Source organism: Vanellus vanellus (assembly GCF_965231255.1).
Source record: "Vanellus vanellus genome assembly, chromosome: 2".
Classification (NCBI taxonomy): Eukaryota; Metazoa; Chordata; class Aves; order Charadriiformes; family Charadriidae; genus Vanellus; species Vanellus vanellus.
This window is the reverse complement of record NC_138906.1, coordinates 7,716,584-7,738,300: the sequence shown is the minus strand read 5'-3', so window position 1 is coordinate 7,738,300 and position 21,717 is coordinate 7,716,584. Positions and strand designations below refer to the sequence as shown.

Sequence of the window (21,717 nt, the reverse complement as noted above, 5' to 3'; positions counted from 1 at the left end):
GTGCTGTTAATAGAGAATTTGCGTACCTGTTTTTCTGTTTCCTTTTTCTGAAATCCATCAAAAAGGGGAAGGCTTTGAATCACTGTTAAATTTTAAGTTCATGTCTGAAGTGAGCTAGACTAAGAGGATTTTCCGGGCTAAGTGATTCGGTGTCTTTAAGCTTCAGGTTGTGAAATACAAAGTTTTGTCTTTATTGAAGCAAGGTCTTAGGAAAGCCAAATTTGCCATTGCTATGAAGAACAATTTCTGCTATTAGAAGTTGCTTGAGAACATAAGGTGACCTAGACTATGAGTAGCTACGAGCCTTGACTACAGATACCATTCCTACTCTGTTTTACTTAGGTATGTGCACATCTACTCATTTTAGTGGTATTATTCTTGCCTTACAGCGGTGTGAGCAAGAAGAATCATGCCTGTTCTCCCCTACGTCATTGTAGAGGCATTATCTATGTAAGTAGCATGAATGTAGAGAATATTAGCCATATTTGTCATTGCTGCTGAGAAAATTGAGGCTTTTTTGCCCTGTTGAATTACAGCTGGTATGATAGTAGCTGTAGCCTTAGAGGCTGATGCAGTTCTATCCTTAAAAGTTGTTTTTCTTCCCCAGGCACTGCATTTAAAAAATAAGAATAAATTCTATGTCTGGAGAATGTCTGACGTACGTTTGAGCAATTGAAACCCTCAGTGAAATTAAAGCACATTATGAAATATGAAAGCTCCTTTGCTTATAAGTAAGAAAACAGCCAACCTATATGGCAAATATGGCTGGCTTTTCCCTGTAATAAACTAGCTGACGTGTCAAAGTGAAAATCAGAAACACTTCCAATAGTAGTAGCTTTCATGAATTACTGTATTGTTTTTAGAATTGTGAAGGTGGCTGAATTTGTTTGAATATTTGGCTTCAAGCTTGTAATTTACTCACTTGCGCAGTTGTATTGGTCTAAATTTAAAAAAAAAAAAAAAAAAAAGGAAAAAGGAAAAAAAAAAAAAGAGTGCGTTCCAGTTTACATTACTTTTGCCTCAATCCGGTAGATACTGTCTAATACGCTGAGGGCAGGTTTGTGGCAGTCCTTTTTCTCTGTTATGAAATACTTGGAGATGTCAGAAGTGATGCAGCACAACGAGGAAGAGAAGCAAGTGCCTTTGGACCCAGTCCGAGAACTCAGAGGGACATAAAGGGCACTCAGTACCTTGTACATCTTCATATTTAAAAGGGTATAGACAAGAGAAACCTTTTACCATAGTAGGAGTTTAATTTCACAGACTTTATATGAATAAGAAAGATTAGCATGAATTTTGGAAGAGTTAATATGCAAGGAGGATAATTTTGGAACATTTGTTTTGTAGATGGGACAAAATAATCATATATTTTTGCTTTGTTTTTTCTTGAATGAAAAGCTAGAAAATACTTTTTTTGAAATTATAGTGTTTGGAGTTAATCAGAGAAATAAAGGAGGGGCTGATACTTTTCTCGTTGCTTGCAAATTGTAAATTGCAGTTATTCGCAATCATGCTTGTAGCTGGCGTGGGTTCATGTGCATAATCAGCTGCTTTTTGAATGCATGTTCTATTGTTCTGTTTTATTTATGGATTCAGTTGTGATGAGAAAGATGTTATGAAGTTGTTTGGTTGAGGCCTTGGAAATGTCTTTTAGGAGTTTTGAAAGTCACAGAATCATAGAATGGTTTAGGTTGGAAGGGACCTCGAAGATCATCTAATTCCAAACCCCCGCCATGGGCAGGGGCACCTCCCACTAGACCAGGTTGCTCCAAGCCCCATCCAGCCTGGCATTCACGAGTGTCTGGAGTTTGGGGTACAAACCAGGGCTGCGTGTAGCGCTGAAAATTTAGATTAAAAAGTTGAAGAGTTTTCAGCCTCAAAATGGAAGTTCAGATTCTGCTTTCAGACTTTGCAGCCCATGAGCCAGCAAAATTCTGGACTAACACAGGTGCCTTGTTACCGTCCACTTGATACATAGTCAGATCCAAAACCCCTGAGGTCAGGAGTCATCCCATCGATTTCAGCATCCGGACCCGTTAGCAGTCTGATCTGCCCCCATTCCTGGTGGAACAAGAGGCCGAATTTCTGCCTCCAGTCTCCTTGCACAAATGAGATGGCAGCCAACTTTTGGTGCTAATTATCAGCACTAACCTTCTGATTGATGCGAGTTTGCTCATGTGATTATTTTTCTTAATAGCTACGGGTATGTGCCAAGATCCTTAGGGGGGATGTCGGAGTGCTCGGGAGAGACTCGCCCTGTGTTACTGGTTCCACCGTCTCACTCACTGAATCCACTTGGGCGGTGCTTTTTGAGTCTGCATTTTCTAAAATCTTTGTTTTTCCCCCCGCTTTTTGTCTTAATCTGCTTAAACTGCTTGCTTTTCTGGGAAGGTATCTGTTCTGTGTTTGTAAATATACAGTGATGCAGGACTTCAGTCATTTTGGGACCACTGACAGTGGCTGAACGTGAATAACAGTAATTTCTCTCTCTTCTCAGTGACAGATTATTTTTTTTTTTCCTTATGTGCCTTTCAATTGAAAGCAATATTTTGGCTGAAAACAAGAGCCAGGAGATGAACTTTAACATCACTCAATTCTTGCTGGATCTCTGTGAAAGGCAGAACAGGGGCTGTTGCGTGAGCGGAAACGTACGTAGAGTGGGCTGACTTCTCAGCCTTGCGTGGGAAAGTGCCTTATGCTCAGTCTTCCCACATCAGTGAACTTTTTTACGTAGGTCTTCCCCCCCCCTCCTGCTGTCCAGTGGGAATTATTATTTTAACTGAATTTCATTAGATCAGTCGCCACGTTCCACAGCAGATAACGCATCTGTAGAAGATGTTCATATTGCAGGACGACACCGTGCCATGTGCAGCTGCAAACACTTTCTAGATAGGGTTAAAATTCTGTATCAGCTTCTTGAAAAATCATTAATTTTTAAATAGGAAGGAAACAAACTGGTTGGTTAGGTACTATGCAGGGAGCTTTTAATTAAAAGATGTTTAAATCCGGTTCTCTCAACTGTCAAAGAATTGAATCCACGAATTATGTTTGCTACAGTTGTTGTGTTTTTAGTTGTGTGGGTTTTTTTTTTATTATTTTAGTAACACTGTATTTAAGTTCCTTCTGTGCACTGCCGTAGGGGATAGATGGTACCTTCTGACAGATTCAAACACAGCTGGCTGAGAACACTGCTAGTGATGGATGAACGGTGTCTTTGTTAATGCCCCTGTATACATGAATGATGGGCTGGCTTGCTTGCTTTCTTAGATGCATCCAATTGCACATCTCAGAGCAAATGTCCACCATTCAGTAAAGCACACAATATTGGCATTAAAAAGGCAATCCCTGAAATCAGTGATCAATGCATTTTCCTCACTTTCCACGGAGAGATTAAAATAAGAGGTAAACCTAAACTTCAGCAAATTGAAGCAAGTCCTACTCCTCATCTGTAAGAAGTGACTGAAACTTAACCAGGGAAGCTGTTGTCTCTGCTCTGGCCAGAGGCAGAGCTGCCCCTGGAAATGCAGCGCACCGGGTTCATTGAAGATAGCTCTTCTACATCATGGCCTGGACGGATCAGTCCCACCAGTACAGGGGCCAGATTGTGTTGTCAGACAGTGATGGTTAAGGTTCTCTGGGATGTTACCATACTGGGGTATGTTTTGGTGAAGTGAGCCATCCTAATTATTTGAAGTGGAGGAGAATGAATGGTTTTACCCTTCATGGAGCTTCAGCCAAGAGGTTTGATTTTCTTTTTTTACTGTGTATCTGTGTATTCATGCTCACAAGCTGATCCAATTTAGAGCTTGAGATGTCCAACCAACATTAGAAACTTCGTAGTGTGAATTAAGTTAGTTTCCTTTCTCAAGGAGGCTAACTATATACTAAAATAATTCTCAGTATTTTGTTATGAAAGAATTAGTTTGGATTAAGATGGGTATGCAGGTAATCAGGGTGTTAAACACTTTTAGACTGGAGATCTGTTTACCTTCTTAGGAGATATCCAACTCAACTGACAGTAGGGTAAATGCGTACTCATGAGTGGTTTGTACTGAACAGCTAACGCACTGTCAATTCACCCCTGCTTTTCTTATGGTAATTTAGTTACCTAAAGCATCCCAAATTACAATTGCGGCATAAATTGATAATGTAGCCAAAACCTGAAACTTGTCACCTAGCAAGGAGTAAGTCTCTTGTCCAGTCCTTGATCCCTAATGCAAAAAAGTTATTTTACAGAGGCGTTGGAGTCAGCTAGAAGGCACAAATCAGCCCTACCTGGCCTATCGGTTACGGTGCCGGTGAGAGCAGAGAGCAATATATACTGAGGGAGGTCCAGAACATTTGGAAAGTTGTGGAGCAGAAGCCCTAAGACAGAGAGCTGGCGTGCAGATGGAAGGGCAAGAAGCAGCTGAGCTAAGATATGTTTGCAGTTTTCAAAGGAGTGGCTGCTGTTTGGCTCTACCACGTTGACATTGTCCACCATTCTTTCTTGATGGTGATAGCCCGGCGGTTTATTAAGCCCCTTTCCAGAGGCAGTGGAGAGCAACCATGCCTTATTATTTGGTTTTAGCTGCCGTGAAGGGTAACAAACATGTTTGTTTCTCATTCTGTCTTGCTGACTGTCTCTGAAATGTGGTGTTTTCGTGGTGGATATGGTAGTTCTGCAAGAATTTGTATTCGCTACAAGGTTTAGCAAGACAGAATTGCGACTACTCGGCAAATCATTTAGAGTTCAGTTTGGTTTCTAGGAACAGAGGCTTACTAGTTATTTTTCACTGGTTTCTGTGCTATTATGTTGTTGTGATAATCTTGGCAGGGATCTGTCACTCTGTGTTGGTATAATTGAAACTTGTTTTCCCTGAGGAATCACTCTGCTGTTTGTTTTATTTGTTTACTGACATTGACAGAGATCCTAATGGCTTTTAAAACCCAATTTGTGCATCACTGAATATCGTCCAAAGAGGAAAATAAAATTAAATTTATCAGTAAAATAGGGTCCCTCATGCAATGCTTTGTCTGGGTCTTAGACTCCACCTGAGCACCTAGCTGTGTGTCTGGAAACTGCATGGAGAGCTGCATCTTCTCTTGATTTCTAATTCTGTCTTCAGGGTTTTTGTCATTAAGATACTTGAAAGGATAAACGACAATAAGTTATCTAGGGCATTAGCAGAAGTTGACCAACTTTGCCTTGTGAGCAATAAATTATCTTTAGCTCTTATTAAAAAGGAGGTTAAGATAACAAAGCAATAACCACAGTAAAAATTCTCCTTTTGGGAGGGCGTACATGATGGTATAACTTATTATTGTCATAAATCAGGGTAATTGTTTAGATTTTTAAAACGTACAATATCAAAGAATTTATGTATTTATTTTGTTTTAAGCCTTTGAAGAATTTCAGTGAGATCATTTGGACTACTTACGTTCATAATACCTTGCTGAATTGTGGTTATGGATAGACGTATGGCTTGTTGCATGCCGTGCTTCAGAGGAGCATGCACACAAATAAGTGACGAGGCACAGGATAGACATTAAGGACTAAAGAATGAAAGATAATTTTATAGCCGTGGGTTTGTGGTGGGTGAAGATTCAGATTTTTTTTTTTTTATTTTATTGGAGTGACTTAGACCACTTCTAATTACCTTTTGACACGCTTCCTTGTCATTCAAGCATATAGGGATTGCCCAGGTTTCAGCAAACTCTGACTGTGAACGTCAGGAGGAGATAAGTTTGGAAAATACTGCTGATTTTAAAGGTTACCTGTCAGTTTGTATATGTACAGCTATGAGCCAAACCAATCTGACCTCAAACCAGAGCTGTAGTATAATAACACTCTGCTGTTCTTATTGTATATCTCTTTTGCAAATCTCCCTGGCTTTGATAGCACTATAATAATAATAGATCTGCAATATTTATGTCGCCTCTTCTAAAGAAGTGTTCTAATGTGCCTTGGAAAGGTGGGTGATTAGCTTTATCTCCTTTTTTACAGAAGGTAAATTAGAGGTACAGAGAGAGAGCCCAGACCATCTGACTTCCACCTCCTTGTTCTCATTGCTTGGTTCAGTAGTGCAAATCTTGTCAATATGCGCTTTCAGTCTGATCTATATGTTGTGTTGCGTTGCAGTGTCCAGAACAAGGATTTTGGCTACTGGTGGTGCATCCCACAATAAAAATATCTTACAGGTAAGTGGAAAATTAAATCATTTGGACTGAACTTGCAGTTACATCTGCATTTTTATTTTGATGTACTGAATCCAAATCACTGCAGCTGCACAGGAGGGTGTGGATAGGGGATCGCGACTCTGCTGCAGGTCTTTTGGGCTTTTCTTCAGGTTTAGCGTGGAAACAGTTAGCCCAATTCTAATTTTGTGTTGAACTTTAAAGGATCTTTTACAGTCGACTAGTTTTATGAATGTGTATCTGAAGCACTGCTGATTTCCAGATCTCATCACTTACATCAAATCAATCAGCAAAGTCGTCAAGAAGAGACTTGACACTGAGATTTTTGTAGTTTTTGTCGTTCAGATCAAAGTTGGACCATGGATTTAAACTAGAGGGGAGCTTTGCTGCTGCTGAACACTCAAATAAACTCGCCTCAATCAAACAAAAAAGCCCAAGCAACCCCCAAACCCTGCCCTTGTTCTTCTGAGTGTCTGTTAGTTACTAGCATTGTGTCCCATGTTGGGGGGGAGGTACCATTCTGTATAGTCTGTCCTCCCTCTTCCCACCTTCCTCATCTGCTGCTGTTGCTGCACATCTGGCTCTGGTTAAGATCCTTCATCTGTCGTCTTGAGAGCAGAGTATCGCATGCTCTCTGTTTCTGCCCGTTGAGATGTGGCAAAGACTTCCTCACGAATGGTGAGAGGCCTCTCACCTGGCTTTTGCTGTCACGGAACTAGACATCTGGGCTGGGATTCATCTTGCCCGAATCCAGTCATCTGCAATGTGATGTCCATGTACGATCTGTCAATCCTGTAATAGTCAGGGGAGATCCAGTCAGTTACAGTGCAAAGGAAACCAGATGGTGTTTTAACTTATCATATGTAGATGTTTCCCTTCAGGTGAGCCAAAAAGCTTTCTGTACTCCCCTGACTGCTTTGACAAGCTCCCCTTTGAGTAGAGATGCAGACGCTAAGCCTGGAGGTAGATGTTTACACCAAAAGGCACCTGTCTTGGGCTAAGTCCTGTCACTGAAGTTAGTTAACACAGGGCAAATTGTTTTTTGGAGATGCCCATCCCTTTCCATCACCCAGTGAGTCTAGAGACCAGCCTCAACTACGTGCCATGCTCTTGGACAATTGCAATCATATGAAAAGAAGCTCGTCTGCTCTGTGAAACCTGAGCTGGAATAAATGGAGGTTGAAGAGCAAAAAGCTCACGCGCTCTCTCTTTCCTAAGGCATCTAAAGCACATGTTTGTATAACCATTGGCTGTACAGCTGATTGGGACACAACAAATTTGGCATGTTTTGCCTGCAGATGTCACTTCTCTTCATCTGCTTTGGTTATTTTACTTAGGAACTTGACGTTGGAAAATTAACTGATAAGTTAATTGCTTAAAACATTGGTCCCTACTGGAGTAATTCTACTAAGAATATGTCAGGAAAGAGATTGGATTCATAGATGAGTTTGTTTTTAAAGCAGTATTTCCAATTTAGGTGCCAGGAGGATTTTCTTGCTGTGGAATGAAGGCAGAGAACTGAATGCTGTTATACATGTAATTCTGCAACATACAGAGCTGAAAGATTGTGGGGACGGGAGAGTGGTGGTTGTGGTGCTTACTCTTAAAGTGCAACAATACAGCTGCTTTTAAAACTCATTAGAAGTGTCTTAAAATAATATGATCAATACAGTGTCATCCACTTAATTCAATCACTGGTTAATTGGATCCTCCTTTTTAATTTAATCAAACCCTCAGAAACCATATCAGTTGCATGAAGAGTAACAGCTTCCACCCTTATCATGGTCGATTTTGGATAATTTGTTCCAGGGCTATAAAAGACTATCATTTAATTAATCAAAGTTCAGTAACTCCTATATTTTACACCACAAAGGAAGCAACTGGGGAAAATCTGTTAAAAAAAATATAGTAGGGCAGCTTTCTCCACAGTTCTGGGAAGCTTTTTATAACATACGTGGTGGTTGATTAATGACCACATGAAACACAGTGAAATATTTTTACCAGTAAAACCTCGAACAGCTTCTTTTAAAATTATTCATGAGAGAGACCACAGTTTCAAATGACTTACTAAATACACGAACTGTGAATAATTTTAATTTTATAACCATGTGGCACAAAAAGTAGTTATTATTTGTAGTGTTACGGCACTTAGTAGCATTCAGTATAGAGCAGAGCTGCGTTGTATAAGGCTCTGCAGAGATGCAAAAAAAAACGAAACAAACAGACCTCACTTGTCTGAAGGAATGTACAATTCAAGCTTAAGACAAGAAATACCTATTGGAGATGAGATGAAGAAGCAGATGGGGAATGTGGTGGAACAGTACGGTAGTATCGGCTGGCAGGATGGGCAGTGGAACCGGCGCTCTGTGACCTTCTCATTTCCAGAGGGCTTTTTAATAGATATCATGGTTAATTTTCCATTTGTCTGCTGGTGTTGAAGCTCATGCATTGGTCAATGCTTGCTTTCAAGGGAAGTTAGGCAATACTAACTTGGCTATCTTACCAGAAGAGCGTGTATAAGCTCAGGCTTTCACTGGATTCTAGTTAGCAACCAGCCACTTTTGTTTAAAGTTATGAAAATTGGTGATTTTCAAAGGTTTTGATTTGCAGATTCCCCACAAACTTTCAGAGAAAGAGGCAAACTCCTTTAGAAACATTACACACTGTTTTTTTCTATAGCATGTATGGATTGAATTTCTTAGTCATCTTTTACAAAGTCCTGGGGCCCATAATCAGTAGGGCTGTAAATTTCTGGATCGAGGTTACAGATCACTAATCCAAATGGTTGGGATTCCTGGACACTCTGGCCTTATTTTAGACTCAATTGTATGGACATTAAAAAGGTGACACGCTGTTCCCTTTGGCAAAAGTAATAAAACCCACACAAGTTAAATCTGAATTGTTACCCGCTTCTTGCGTTGCTCAGCCTGAGGGGCACCTGCAATCCTAGAGGTGATGAAACCAACATGGAAGGAGTTTGTTGACAATGTTTTTGGAAAGGAGTTACTGAACTTCCCATGTCCCTATCCAAATATGTCTTAATTTTTCCCCATTTGTACCTGTTTTCCTAAACCTACACTGTGGGGAAGAGCATGCGTCTGGGTATATCTTCATAGCTAAGGATCCCTCCTACAGGAAAATTCCTGTTAAACGTAGAGACTGTGTAGTCATGTCCTGTGTTGTTCTTCCTGCTGACCTTAATATGATGGGAATGGTGGAGGTGAAGAAGACAGGCTTAGTAGGCCTTCGTACTGCTGAAGCTTTTATTTTATCAAAGTTAAAAACTGAAGAGCTGTGACTGGTTCCTCTCTCCTTCCTTCCCCCTTGGCTCAGCCATAAACACGATGGAAGAAAACAGGCACCAGTTGTGTGTTCCTGAGCATATCTCCTTGCCCTGATGCAAGCTTTTGGCATGGGCTAATTGTTGTGGGCTTACGAGGGAGAGACAATACTTGAACCTAGACTCTTCTGAACTTGTGGTAAAGAGATCTGGCAAGAAATGCAGTTACCTCTCTAGCTCAAATTTACCAATACGCTCTTGTGTGACAAGTTTAGGACTCATTGTTGCCTATGGCGATTCTTTCCATACGTACCCAAATGTTTGGCTGAGGTGTAGAGTAGTTATTTGTTTTCCTAAGCAGTGATAGGGGTTTGCTTATCCCTTGTCTTTCGTGGGCATGCGTAACTGATGCTTTGATCCTTCTCAGGTCCTGTCTGATGTGTTCAACGCTCCGGTGTACACTATCGATACCGCTAACTCCGCTTGTTTAGGAAGTGCTTACAGAGCAATTCACGGTAGGACTGTAAGGAGATACTTCTGAGTGGTGTGGGCATTTAATTTCAGTTGGTTAATACTTGGGATTAACGTTACTGAAAATGAGGGGAGAATAAAGCTGTGTGGATCTGACTGGAAGGTCACTCAGATCAAAGAGGGTTTTTTGCTCTTTGTATGCTTGGATCAGGACCAAGAATAACATTTACGTTATAGTTCAAGTCTGGTGGCTGCTTCTCAACCACAGGATAGGACCTGGAAACTCTTGATACTGACAGGGGAAGGTCTAGGACCTTAATGTGTTGAGTTGCTACCTCCATGTGCCGCTGTTGGAAGAAGGAGTTGGTGTAGCCAACTGAAAGAGTTGGTGTAGCCCGCTGCTCTGGCTTGCGGACCAGGCTGTAATGGTCAAACCGAACAAAAGATCAATCCTAACAAAGAGGATCAGAGAGGGCAGAGACAACAGGACCAGTAATACTGTCGGCCAAGTAAATGTTACTAAATCTATGTGTATCTTCCAGCTTTTAAACGTCAAGATGAAGAATACGCAAGGTGTCCTGGGCTCCATGCTCGAGTATGCACTTTCTCTTATAAAAGCATAAATCTTGGGATACTCTTAGGTCGGCCAGTCATTTTACTAGCTGTACTACGTCACTCACAGTAATGGAACAGTCCAAGTCCCAGATTTAAAGTGTTAATTAACTTTTGTCTATTAATGCGTGCAGGTGTATGTTCAGGGTGGGCCATCAGCCATTTAAGAGTTGAATCCTAGGCAGGAAATTTTATTCATATATTTTAAAACAGTTTCTAATATCTTACAGCTAAACAAATCGAGGGACGTGTATCAAATTCTGAAGTCATTATTTAGTCCAACTTTTGTTAGCCTCAGTTTTTCTGATTAGAAGCTTTAATATTTGGACCTTAAGACATGGATAGCTTCTGTACGAGTTCATGTAAGAACATGGGATTGCGACATGCATGGAAAAGATAACATCAGCCATCAGAAGAAATCAGCCAAGTTTTAATTTTAGAAGCAAATTCTGCTGTCACATTATAGCATCTGAAGACTACATGCTCTCTTGCATTTGAAAACAGCACAGAAAATTGCACAGCCAAAACTCAAGTCGATGTGTTTAACGCACACATGGTGCTCTCATCTTTATTTCCAGAAAAGACACAAGGGTTCTGTCAGGCAGAGTATGCTTTTGCAGGACAGTGGAAACAGTACTGTTAGATTATCAGTATGTTTGAAGCCATGATGGGACCGTTTTTCCACCTCGGGGGCCAAGTTTCCAAACTGTTTTTCTCTGTACTCAAACTTTGCCTACTGCTTCAGAAGCCACCAGAAGCTTCCCAGCACCTAATGCTGCAGGCAAATTCCTTGTCCGTGAATGCGTGTGAAATGTGGAGCTGTCATTAAAGTTTGTGCAGGTATTTCGTATGCGTGGAAGATGTGTATTCCCTCTGCCAGTTTGGCATATGAAATCTTGAGGCTTGGTTGACGGAGCGTTTGAGTGAAGATTTCGGATGCCATGCTGATGGAGGGACTCCTTAGCTCAGGTACTCTGCCAGCCAAGCCCCGGGGGCGTGCTGTGTGTGTTTCTAAATGGCACTTTTGATTGATGCTTTCAGCTGACTCACTCTTGGCCGGGCAAAGGAATTGAGTAAAAGTGAAGACTTGCTAATACAAATGAAATATTGATGACAAGGGCTCCTTAATAATATTATAGCGAACATCTACAAGTAGGGTGTTCTGCAGTTAGCCTGGTGTTCTTAGCAGGGGTAACAAGGAACTCCCGACATGCTTCGCAAGTGAATCACAGCAAAATGCTGTAGGAGCAGAACTCCCCTATTACTTTGCCTCCTTGTATATAGATATATTTAATAATTAGTAGCATGTTTTCTTGACAGTGTTTTCGTTTCTCATCCTTTTTTGTTTAGTCACGTTTTGTCCTTGAATCCCTTGCTTCCACGTATTTTCGTTGCTGTTTACTGTATTGTTGTAGCCATAAATAATTACTGATATTGTTGAGTAGCATTTCTGCTGCTTACCTATTCTCCAGGGTACGAATTGAGTGATTGGCAAAAACTCAATCACAGAGTCTCCACTTCCCGGGCTAGCACGTTGGAATGTAAGATCTTCTGCCATTTATCCTTCAATCCTGAATGCTGACCTGACCAGGGAAGATCAATATAATGTATTAATTTGCCGGGGAGTCAAGGCACATCGCTCATTGTGCTTTTTGCATTGATCAGGATTGTGATTCTCATTGCAGGGCTCGTAGCTCAGACGAATGTGTCCTTGGCTGATGTTGTGAAATTAGCACCAGAGCCTAGGTTGGCTGTTACACCCACAACTGGGGCTGAGGAGGTAAGCAAACTTGGGGGTGCCGTTTTTCTTTTCATTTCCTGTCTGCTTCAAAATGTATTGGTTTACTAATTTTTCTAGTAAAATAGATAATTTAAGAAACATTTTGTTACACAATTCTTTTTGTAAAGACTGGTTTGATTTTGTGAGATCTCTAGTGTTGTAATAATGCAATAGTCTGAGTGATCGCTCCATCCAGGTCTGTGAGAGTGATTTTTAATTTTCTTTTTCCTCTAACTGAGTGTGATCAGAGAGCAAAATATATTCCTTAAGGGACAGAAAAAAAAGTTATAAAATAGGTTGCATTTGGATACAGGTCAGTCAAATTGTAACTGATAATATTGACAAAATAGTCTCGACTTTTTTGCAGGAAAAAGCATGGAAAAAGGTGTGGTGATGGTACTTTCAGGCCTCGTGGAAAATCCTTCAAATCCTTCCTGTCTGATCTTAAACAGTGGTCAGCAATTGTACATCTTTACTTGTAGCTCCCAGTTGGAAAGCATGCCAACTGGGAGGATTCATTAGGCACGGGTCTTCGGTACCGTGCCCATCCTGGGAATTTCAGCATATCTGAAGGTGAAGCTTGTGCTTTATGAGGCCACGTAGATAAAGCAAAAGAAATAGTCATTGTTGCTAACTATGTGGTTCCAACCCCTGTAAAACCGAGGGAGGAATCACCGTCTCAGGCTTTCCAACGCAACCCTGCACCTCTCACTATCAGCTGCAGAAGGCCTTAGTTTAAAACAGCTTCTGAAATATAATGTCCATAAATAAACAAACAATACAGTATAGCAGGTTTTCCTGGAGAGCACAAGTTTAAATAACCAAAGGTGAATCTAACTGTGTCTTCAGCTGTGCAGAAACTTCTTTTACGTCAGCGCAGCCTTACGCTCTCCATTTATGAGATTTGGATGTGCCTTAACTACAGGCAACAAGGTTTTAAAGCTTTTATTTAAACTGGGGAATTAATGATCTGCCAAAACTACTAACTCCCAGCTACATGTGTAGTGGAGCACCAGATATCATCATGAGTAATAATAGAAATGATCATGCTGCATTGTGCCTGCCAGCGTATTATTTAATTATTAACTGAGATGGAGGAGCTCAGTAATCGAATAGAAGTCCCCTTCAGAAATATTAAGACATTGAATAATTTAAACTTGATTGATCTGATCTCATTTACTCAACCTTCCCCCCTCATTTTAAAAGATAAAATAATTAACAGCAATGGCCTGTGCCGTGTGTGGCGCAGATGAAGCCTTCTGCGGGGAATGCGCTTCAGGAGCAGAGCCCCGGTGCCTGATTCCACCTCACGTTGCTGCCCTGTCCCCCCAAAAAAAATGCTGTCTGCTGAAAAGCTGCTGGGCTGGCTTGTGTGGAGAGTGCTCAGAGACCCGCTTTTGCCCCCCCCCCCGGTGCTGCTTCAGCTATAAAGCTCAAGGGCAGGGAATACAGCTGTCGCTCGCGGCGGCCCTGCAAGAGCAGCAGGCCCCTTGTACCCCTGCGGGGGCCGAGCTAACCTAACTGGAAAGAGCAGTGGGGAATTCATTTACCTCTTTCTATTTTACTGCCTGCATAAAATGGCCTGGAAGCTAAAAGAGTTAATTATCTCCCTCTCGATACTTTTCTTCTCCTTTTCCACTTGGTTAGACCTGGCTCTCATAGCACATCTTTTTATTAGTTTTAAATGATGTACAGCAGTGACTTATTGCCCCAGTAGATAGGAGTGAATGATAGAGAAGGTGGTGGCCAAACAGCATGTGAAGGAATAAGCGTTCCTGCTCTTTAGCATAGCTTGCCAGCTTCATTCCATTAAAAGCAGCTTCTTGCAATTACGTATTCCACACCATTTTTTTTTTTTTCCTTCCTGTCTTATAATTTTGCCGTTGATGGTGGATTCCCTGGCTAGTTTCATGGCTGTGAAACTGCAGAAAGCCAGAGGGCCTGTCAGTAATACAGTGTGTTAGCATGAACAGTGCAGTAAAAATTCATAATGTGATGAGTCAGTTTGATTCTGTTTTTTACAGAGCTGCATCTCCCTGTCCATCCAATTTCATTCTGTTGAGGTTAGAGGCTTTCACTTAAATGACGGTTCTTTTTATAAACTTCAAAGTCATCCTGAGGTTAAGTTCTGTCTCACTGAGGAGCTCTTCTGAAAGAGTCTGGCTAACCAATGTGAAATTCCCCGGACCACTTCCCTACATTTTTTTGGACAGCTACAGCTAAATCTTGGCAGGATGGAGAAAACAAAACAGGTCATAACACAGCAATCTGCTCTGGTTTCATCCTTTCTTCCTGGTATAGGTCGGAGGCAACATGTGTTAGATCATTGGAGGGAGGAAAACCTCTTTTAGAACAGTTTGATGTAGTTTCATTGCCAAGGCTTATGCAGGCAGTAGGGCTTTCCAGGAACCAAAAATGCAAAAAGTGTTTCTTTGGTCGCTGAAGGATCATTTGTGATAAGGAGCGTGATTTCAAAAAGGAAAAGCAGGGCACACAAAACATGTCATCGGGTTCAATTAAGCTAATGGGTGGGTAAAATAAAGTCACAAGATGGGAGACGTAGAGTTTGTGACAGGTGATGAGTTAGTAGTTAGTAGAAAATGAGGTCCCATAATTCCAACTTGTCTGGCAAAAATGTGACTTTATCCTGTAGCAGACCATCCTGCCTGGGAGAGACCATTTCAAAGAGGATAAATCCCTCTCTGTGGCTATGACCCTACGTCTCTTAGTTGAACCTGATTTCACAGCATATTTGTAGGGTGTGGGGGCCTCACCCAACTTGAGTTTGCTTCTGATTCTGTCAAGACCCAAACAGGTCATAAGGTATTCTGGTGGTAACCATCATGGTGGTAGTCTTTGGTCACTTACTCAACCAGGCTAGCTGAAGTCGTCAGCTGTGGATTAACCTGATGACTTCTTCTACCCTATTTTCAGAATAGTGAAAATTAAAGACTAATCTCACCTCTTTGGAGCCTCCTCCCTCCCTCAAAGGAAAAGATTAATCAGAACCACTAAGCGTGACAATAATAACCGGGAGATTCTAGAGCAATAAATGTATGTTAACAGACAGAAAGAATCTATTATTCTGGCATTACAATTCAGCTCTATTTTAGTAATCTATTAAAAACCGAGATGGTTGGCTAGTTGGTTAATTAAGCAAAAATGCATGAGAGAGAACATGATTGTCTGGAGTTGATCACTTGTGTTTACACAAGCCGTGTGCCTATGATGTACTGTCAGATTTATTGTAATACTGCCATGTAGGGTTTTGTAGGGAGATGGTGTAGTGCAGTTCACTACCTCCTGGATCTGTAAATTTTTGATTGCATTATTGACTCTACTGAGATGTATTAATCCTGCAAAAATTCAAGAAGGGAAAATGTAGAACTAACAGGTTTTCTTGACTTTGAATTGCCTTGTAAGTAGGTGCTTTTGTAGAAGTGACCCTATTAGCCAGGAAGGTTATAATGACCTATTTATTGATTTAAAATAATGATATTTTTGGTGAGTTAGGTTTTGGAGGGGGGAGGTTGTTCTGTAGAATTGGTTAAGATTGATAATTTAGTGCAAAGTAGGTAATAATAATACAACCACAGAAATATAATAGGTATTGATGGGAGCTTGATTAAGGTGATTTGTATAGCCAATATTTTTTTTTAACTGTTAAACTGATTAAGATAGGCCTGTAGAATTAATATCTGAAGTAAATAAAGTGACAGTTGGAGGTGTGGTTCCTTGGAGGAGACTTCAGAGTATTTCAGGACAGTGTTGTATTCTTTCTGCTCTAAGAGTATTCATTCTGTGTTAAGAAAGGTGAACAACTGCTATGATGTAAAAATAAAACATCTGTATCTCTTGATTCCTTAAGCAAATCCCTTTGAATAATTTGAGTTTGGTTTAAAAGTAAAGGAACCTATCAAAAGTAGCAACTGTTTGTGAAAGGCTGATTAATTTTAATCTATTCAGGGTAGTTTAAATGTACTTGGGTAGATTAAAATTAGTCATCAGCGTCATCTTTGTAATTGGTAAATTTTGAATTGCTTCAATCATTGGCTAACATGGCATTACAGGAGATAAAAGGATCCGTGTGGATTTTCAGTTGTAGTAATAATTTGTAGCTGGTTTTTGCTTTTGGAAGGCGTCAGACATCCCATGGGACAATGGCACATGGTCCCAGACATTGTACAAAGAAACAGTGAAAGCCCTGTTGAGTTCATTGGCTGGTACTATGGTGAGATATAGTCTAAGGATGACATATTTTATTTAGACTAGATAGCAACGTAACGCTTATTTGAATGCATTTTCCAGGGAGGGCAGGTTAAGTTATTCTCTGTTATAATGCAATATTTATCATTAGCATTTTCTTAGTTATTCTTGGGACTGTCAGAGTGTAGCCAAATTGTCCCAGGAGAGAAGTTTAGGGTTTGTAAATGAAGCTGTCGCTGTACAGCTAATGTTGTGGAGTAGGCTATAGAGATAATCAGGAGAAGAGGCCGTAATATAGCAAGGACAATTAAATTATGGACAATAATAAGGTTCATGTTGTGATACTTGTAATTACTTTTGTTAAATATCATGGTCTGATATATTAGCTTTGAGGCTATGACAGTGAGGGAATTTATGTTCTTGAGCTCTTATGCATCATTGAGGGTTCTTTATTCCCTTTGGACCTCAATTATAAAAATAAATCTATATAATTGCCTCAGGAAAAAGGCTCCTGGAATTGCTTAGGAGGATTTGCCCGGGGTTCTGCAGAGACAGTTCAGTCATGGCAGACATGGAGAAGCACCTTTCACAGCCGCATCTGTGTGTGCGCTCAGGCCAGGTTCTTGGTTGGTACAGTTTGGCTTTTCTTCTCCCTACTTCATGGGAGCTGCACTGCTTTGGCCCCAAACTTCAGCTGGTGTCAAGCTGGCAAGTCAAATACTGCTTGTGAAAAGCTTGTAGTACTGCTGTGCTTTTCAGCTGTGATGTACCGGTGGTATTACAGCCAGATTCCCTGAGGAAGAGAAATTTAAAGATTTGGCTTAGGTCTCTGAGCCACTCTGCTTTTTACCCTAAATGAACAGCAACAGAGTACAAGGAATATTCTTAATTTTTTGTTTGCATTTTTTTCAGATGGTCCATAATGCAGCATTCATTTACGCTAATGGCTGGAAATCTTCTGCAAATGCTTGAATTTTCTCAATTAGCAAGCTAAGTGCTTAAGTCCAATAAACAGGAAGAGAAACTGTATCAGTAAATGTGATTGTTCATTTATTTTGACACATTTTAATTTAGAGTGATTTATTAACAATAATACTTCCCAGCCTTCTAGTAAATGCGCTGTTGTGTATTTTGTTAAAATACTGCTGGGTGAGTAATCCAGATCCTGCTTTCCCAGTGGCTGAGCTCGCTTACCAGTGCACCTCTGTTATGCTGAATCTCTGTTGAGAAGTGCCTAGGGTTTGTCAAATTTACAGGAGTAGCGCAGCAAGAAATAACGAGGCTTGATTATAGATGCTTCAGTGAATAAAGGAGATGGTTTTGTTTGACATACCAATACTCCCAGTATTGCCATAGTTGCCTGCTCAATATTTTGTTTACTATGGTGTGCATATTTAGCAGAACCGGGAGCAATAATGTTCTTTGGGAACATGAAATTAATATATATACATACATCACTGAACCCCCAAGGCCCTCATGTAGTCAGTTAAAAATACCATGCTGAGTCATGCGGCATTTCATAATAGTGGTTTTATTTTCTAACCCCGTAAATCTGCATAAATCTTCATGGATCTCGGAATCACTGTCCTGTGGGAAAGAGGAGTTGGGGCACATACATGTTAAATGAGTTGCCTGGGGTCACCGAATGAGTCTGTTGCAGAGGTAGGAGTGAGTAGGTTTCTCTGTTTTAATCGGCATAAGTTTAAGACACGGTAAGACTCAGTGAATCACTGAGTGATTAAAAACCGTCCTGATGAGGCCTTGGCTGGCAAACAATGTATCCTTCCATTTGCTGTAGATGCTCCTTCTCTTCTTCCCCTTGATATACTTAATCATAGAATCATAGAATGGTTTAGGTTGGAAAGGACCTTGAAGATCATCGAGTTCCAACCCCTCTGCCATAGATAAGGACACCTCCTACTAGACCAGGTTGCCCAAGGCTGTGTCCAGCCTGGCCTTGAACACCTCCAGGGATGGGGCCTCAACAACCTCTCTGGGCAACCTGGGCCAGTGCCTCACCACCCTCAAAGTGAAAAACTTCTTCCTAATATTTAATCTGAACCTGCCCTCTTCCAGTTTAAAGCCATTCCCCCTCATCCTATCGCTACATGCCCTAGTAAAAAGTCCTTCCCCAGCTCTCCTGTAGGCCCTCTTTAGGTACTGGAAGGCCACAATAAGATCTCCTTGGAGCCTTCTCTTCTCCAGGCTGAACAGCCCTAACTCTTTCAGCCTCTCCTCATAGGAGAGGTGCTCCAGCCCTCGGATCATCCTCGTGGCTCTCCTCTGGACACGGTCCAACAGGTCCATGTCCTTCTTATGTTGGGGACTCCAGAGTTGGATGCAGTACTCCAGGTGGGGTCTCACAAGAGTGGGGTAGAGGGGCAGAATCACCTCCTTTGACCTGCTGGCCACACTTCTTTTGATGCAGCCCAGGATACGGTTGGCCTCCTGGGCTGCGATCGCACATTGCTGGCTCATGTTGAGCTTCTCGTCAATCAGCACGCCCAGGTCCTTCTCCTCAGGGCTGCTCTCCAGCCATTCCCCGCCCAGCCTGTATTTGTGCTTGGGATTGCCCTGACCCAGATGTAGGAGCTTGCACTTGGCCTTGTTGAACTGCATGAAGTTGGCTTGGGCCCACCTCTCCAGCCTGTCCAGGTCCCTCTGGATGGCATCCCTCACCTCCAGCGTGTTTACCTCACCAAACAGCTTGGTATCATCAGCAAACTTGCTGAGGGTGCACTCGACCCCACTGTCCATTTCACCGACAAAGATGTTGAACAGTACATGTCCCAGTACCAACCCCTGAGGAATGCCACTTGTCACTGCTCTCCACTTGAACATCGAGCCGTTGACCACAACTCTTTGAGTGTGACCGTCCAGCCATTTTTTATCCACCGAGTCGTCCATTTGTCAAATCCATGTCTCTTCAATTTAGAGACCAGGATATCATGTGGGACAGTGTCAAATGCTTTGCACAAGTCCAGGTAGATGACGTGTATTGAAGAAATGTGCTTTAGCTTTTGTAACGTCTGACTGGTAAAAGGGATGAATTGATCAACACGGGCTCCTTCTGCAGAGTTTGTGCAGTAAGTCGCTCTCACCTGCCATTGTGGAAGTGGGAATGAAGAGGTAAATCCAGGTTTCACTGGTCAGACTGAAACTATTGTTCAGGAAAAGGGAAACACAGAAACTGGATATTTTGCTAACAACTGAAACACAAAAACAAAACATGATAATTATTTATTTCCTAGAGGAGAAAACTGCAAAGTTGTGTGTGGTTTTTTTTTTTTTTTTTTCTTTCATCTGAGAAAGCATGACTGTTGGAGACACTGAGGCTACTGCATGACTGTATGTAAAACTGTGCAAGAACAACCCTGTCCCTTCCTGCAGCCTCATGGTTTACACTCGAAACACCTTCCTCCTGATTTTTTCATGCATATACAGTTGTTGGCTGTGGCTGTTATCTGAAAAAGGATAAAATGCATTTAAATGCTGGATCTCGCTTATTGATGAGAGCAGTAATTCAGTTTACTGGGCATGATTCATTATGGCTCTATAACCTCTCTGAACCTGGAGCCAGGAGCGAGACTGCCCTGATTATGAATAACATCAGTGCAGGGGGCTTGTAGACTAGACTGGCGGCCCCTAGGATTCATTGCGGCAGGGATGTGACCTTACGGCATCCTCCTAAGGACTGCCCAAGCCTGTACCAGACCCGACACTGGCTCCTGGCAGTCCCTTCTCTGTGCTTGAGCCAGCAAATGAGTGAAGCTGTCCTGCTGTGGCTTGTCAAACTACTGATTTTATTAGATGGACGATTAAAACCAGAAAGAGGAGATAAGGAAGAAAGTGTATCTCCAAGATCTAGATGAAGTACAGTTTTTGGGTTGGAGCCAGCAGTAGGGCTAGGCTCTATTTAGGGTTTCTGCTATGTAACCTGGTCACATACAAGCAGCTCATCTTCTGCAATATGTCCTGTGATGAATTTGAAGCAAAGGGGGGGGGGGGGGGGGTAGGTAACGAATGAAACAAATCCCAACATGGATCTTGCCCATATCCAAATCGTAAGGTGTGTTTCACAGAATCACAGAATTCTGTGTTTGAGTCTGGGGTTTTGAATACATTTCAGTGTTGATTCTGCTTTTTACGGTTGTAACAATTTCTGGATAATTCTAGCTAGGGAAATACAGAAAAGCTACTCAGCTACTTGGTGTAATTGTGGAAAGAAGTTTGGTCTGTATTCATCCCCCTGGGCCTGGGATCAGGGAGCAAGGAGCCTGGCTGTGGAGTAGACTGTAGATGGGAAAAACCATGGCTGTGAAAGATGCGAAGGAGAGAAGCAGCTGAAATAGATACGGGACTATGAGAGGGTCGGGAGAGGGAGTGTGAAGTGTATTTGAGAAGGCCCTGGTCAGCATATTGGCCAAGGAGGACCTTTCTGACAGTGGTGGTTGACTGTGCTAGGGGGTGGCAGTGCGCTTATTAGCAAGGCAGAGGAGGAGGGGACAGAGGCAGTGATCTGTCCTGAGGTAGCGGAGGGAGGCAAGGGCAGGAGTTCTGCCTGGGTGATTAGGGTGGCTATTACCGAGGGGGCATGTCACACTGGGAGAGGTGACTTTAGCAGAACTGCTTCCTCTGGAAGTAATGACTTCTGCTTATAGCAAGAATGCAGCCACAGTAAGAACAACCTGTGTGTGTCATAAAATTAAGCTGTAAAAGAGATGATAAAAAGGACTGTGATATTTGACGAAGGAAAACTCTGCAGCATTGTCTTGGGCAAATTGGGGGTGAAAAACCCCAAATCTTCTGGTACCTATGAAGATGCTCTATTTTTCAAGTCTGAAGATCTTCTTTAACTGCAGTGTGATTTAAAAATCTAATTTTTCAACCTAGACATGTTTATTTCTTTTTCCTTTTTAGCTCTATCGTCCACTTCTGAAAAGATATGCTGAGCTTGAACAGAAGGTTATCTACAACCCAACCTCTTCTTGTCTTGCGAAATAGAAGCAAAACAAAATTTATAAGTCAGCTGAAGAGTGGACTCCCAAGGAGAAGATCAGAAGAGATTTTCTCAGGATTTACTGGAGTTGTTTAAATCATTTTGTTCTTCTTTGTAGACAAATAATTTTTAAATGTCTGTGTTTGAGTGTGTCGGTGGAAAAATTTACTTTGTGATTGAAAACCTGATTAA

At 41.6% G+C, this 21,717-nt stretch overlaps 1 protein-coding gene across 1 annotated transcript in view; it reads left to right on the top strand.

The window, feature by feature from the left end:
- The window catches only part of XYLB (xylulokinase), an 82,140-nt gene extending 60,423 nt beyond the window's left edge, over positions 1 to 21,717 (top strand). Inside the window, exons 11-14 of the mRNA XM_082479037.1 lie at positions 6,122 to 6,180; positions 9,885 to 9,972; positions 12,226 to 12,320; positions 21,447 to 21,717. Of these exons, the coding sequence (XP_082335163.1) occupies positions 6,122 to 6,180; positions 9,885 to 9,972; positions 12,226 to 12,320; positions 21,447 to 21,530 (326 nt within the window). The 3' untranslated portion in view covers positions 21,531 to 21,717. The remainder of the gene's footprint in view (positions 1 to 6,121; positions 6,181 to 9,884; positions 9,973 to 12,225; positions 12,321 to 21,446) is intronic.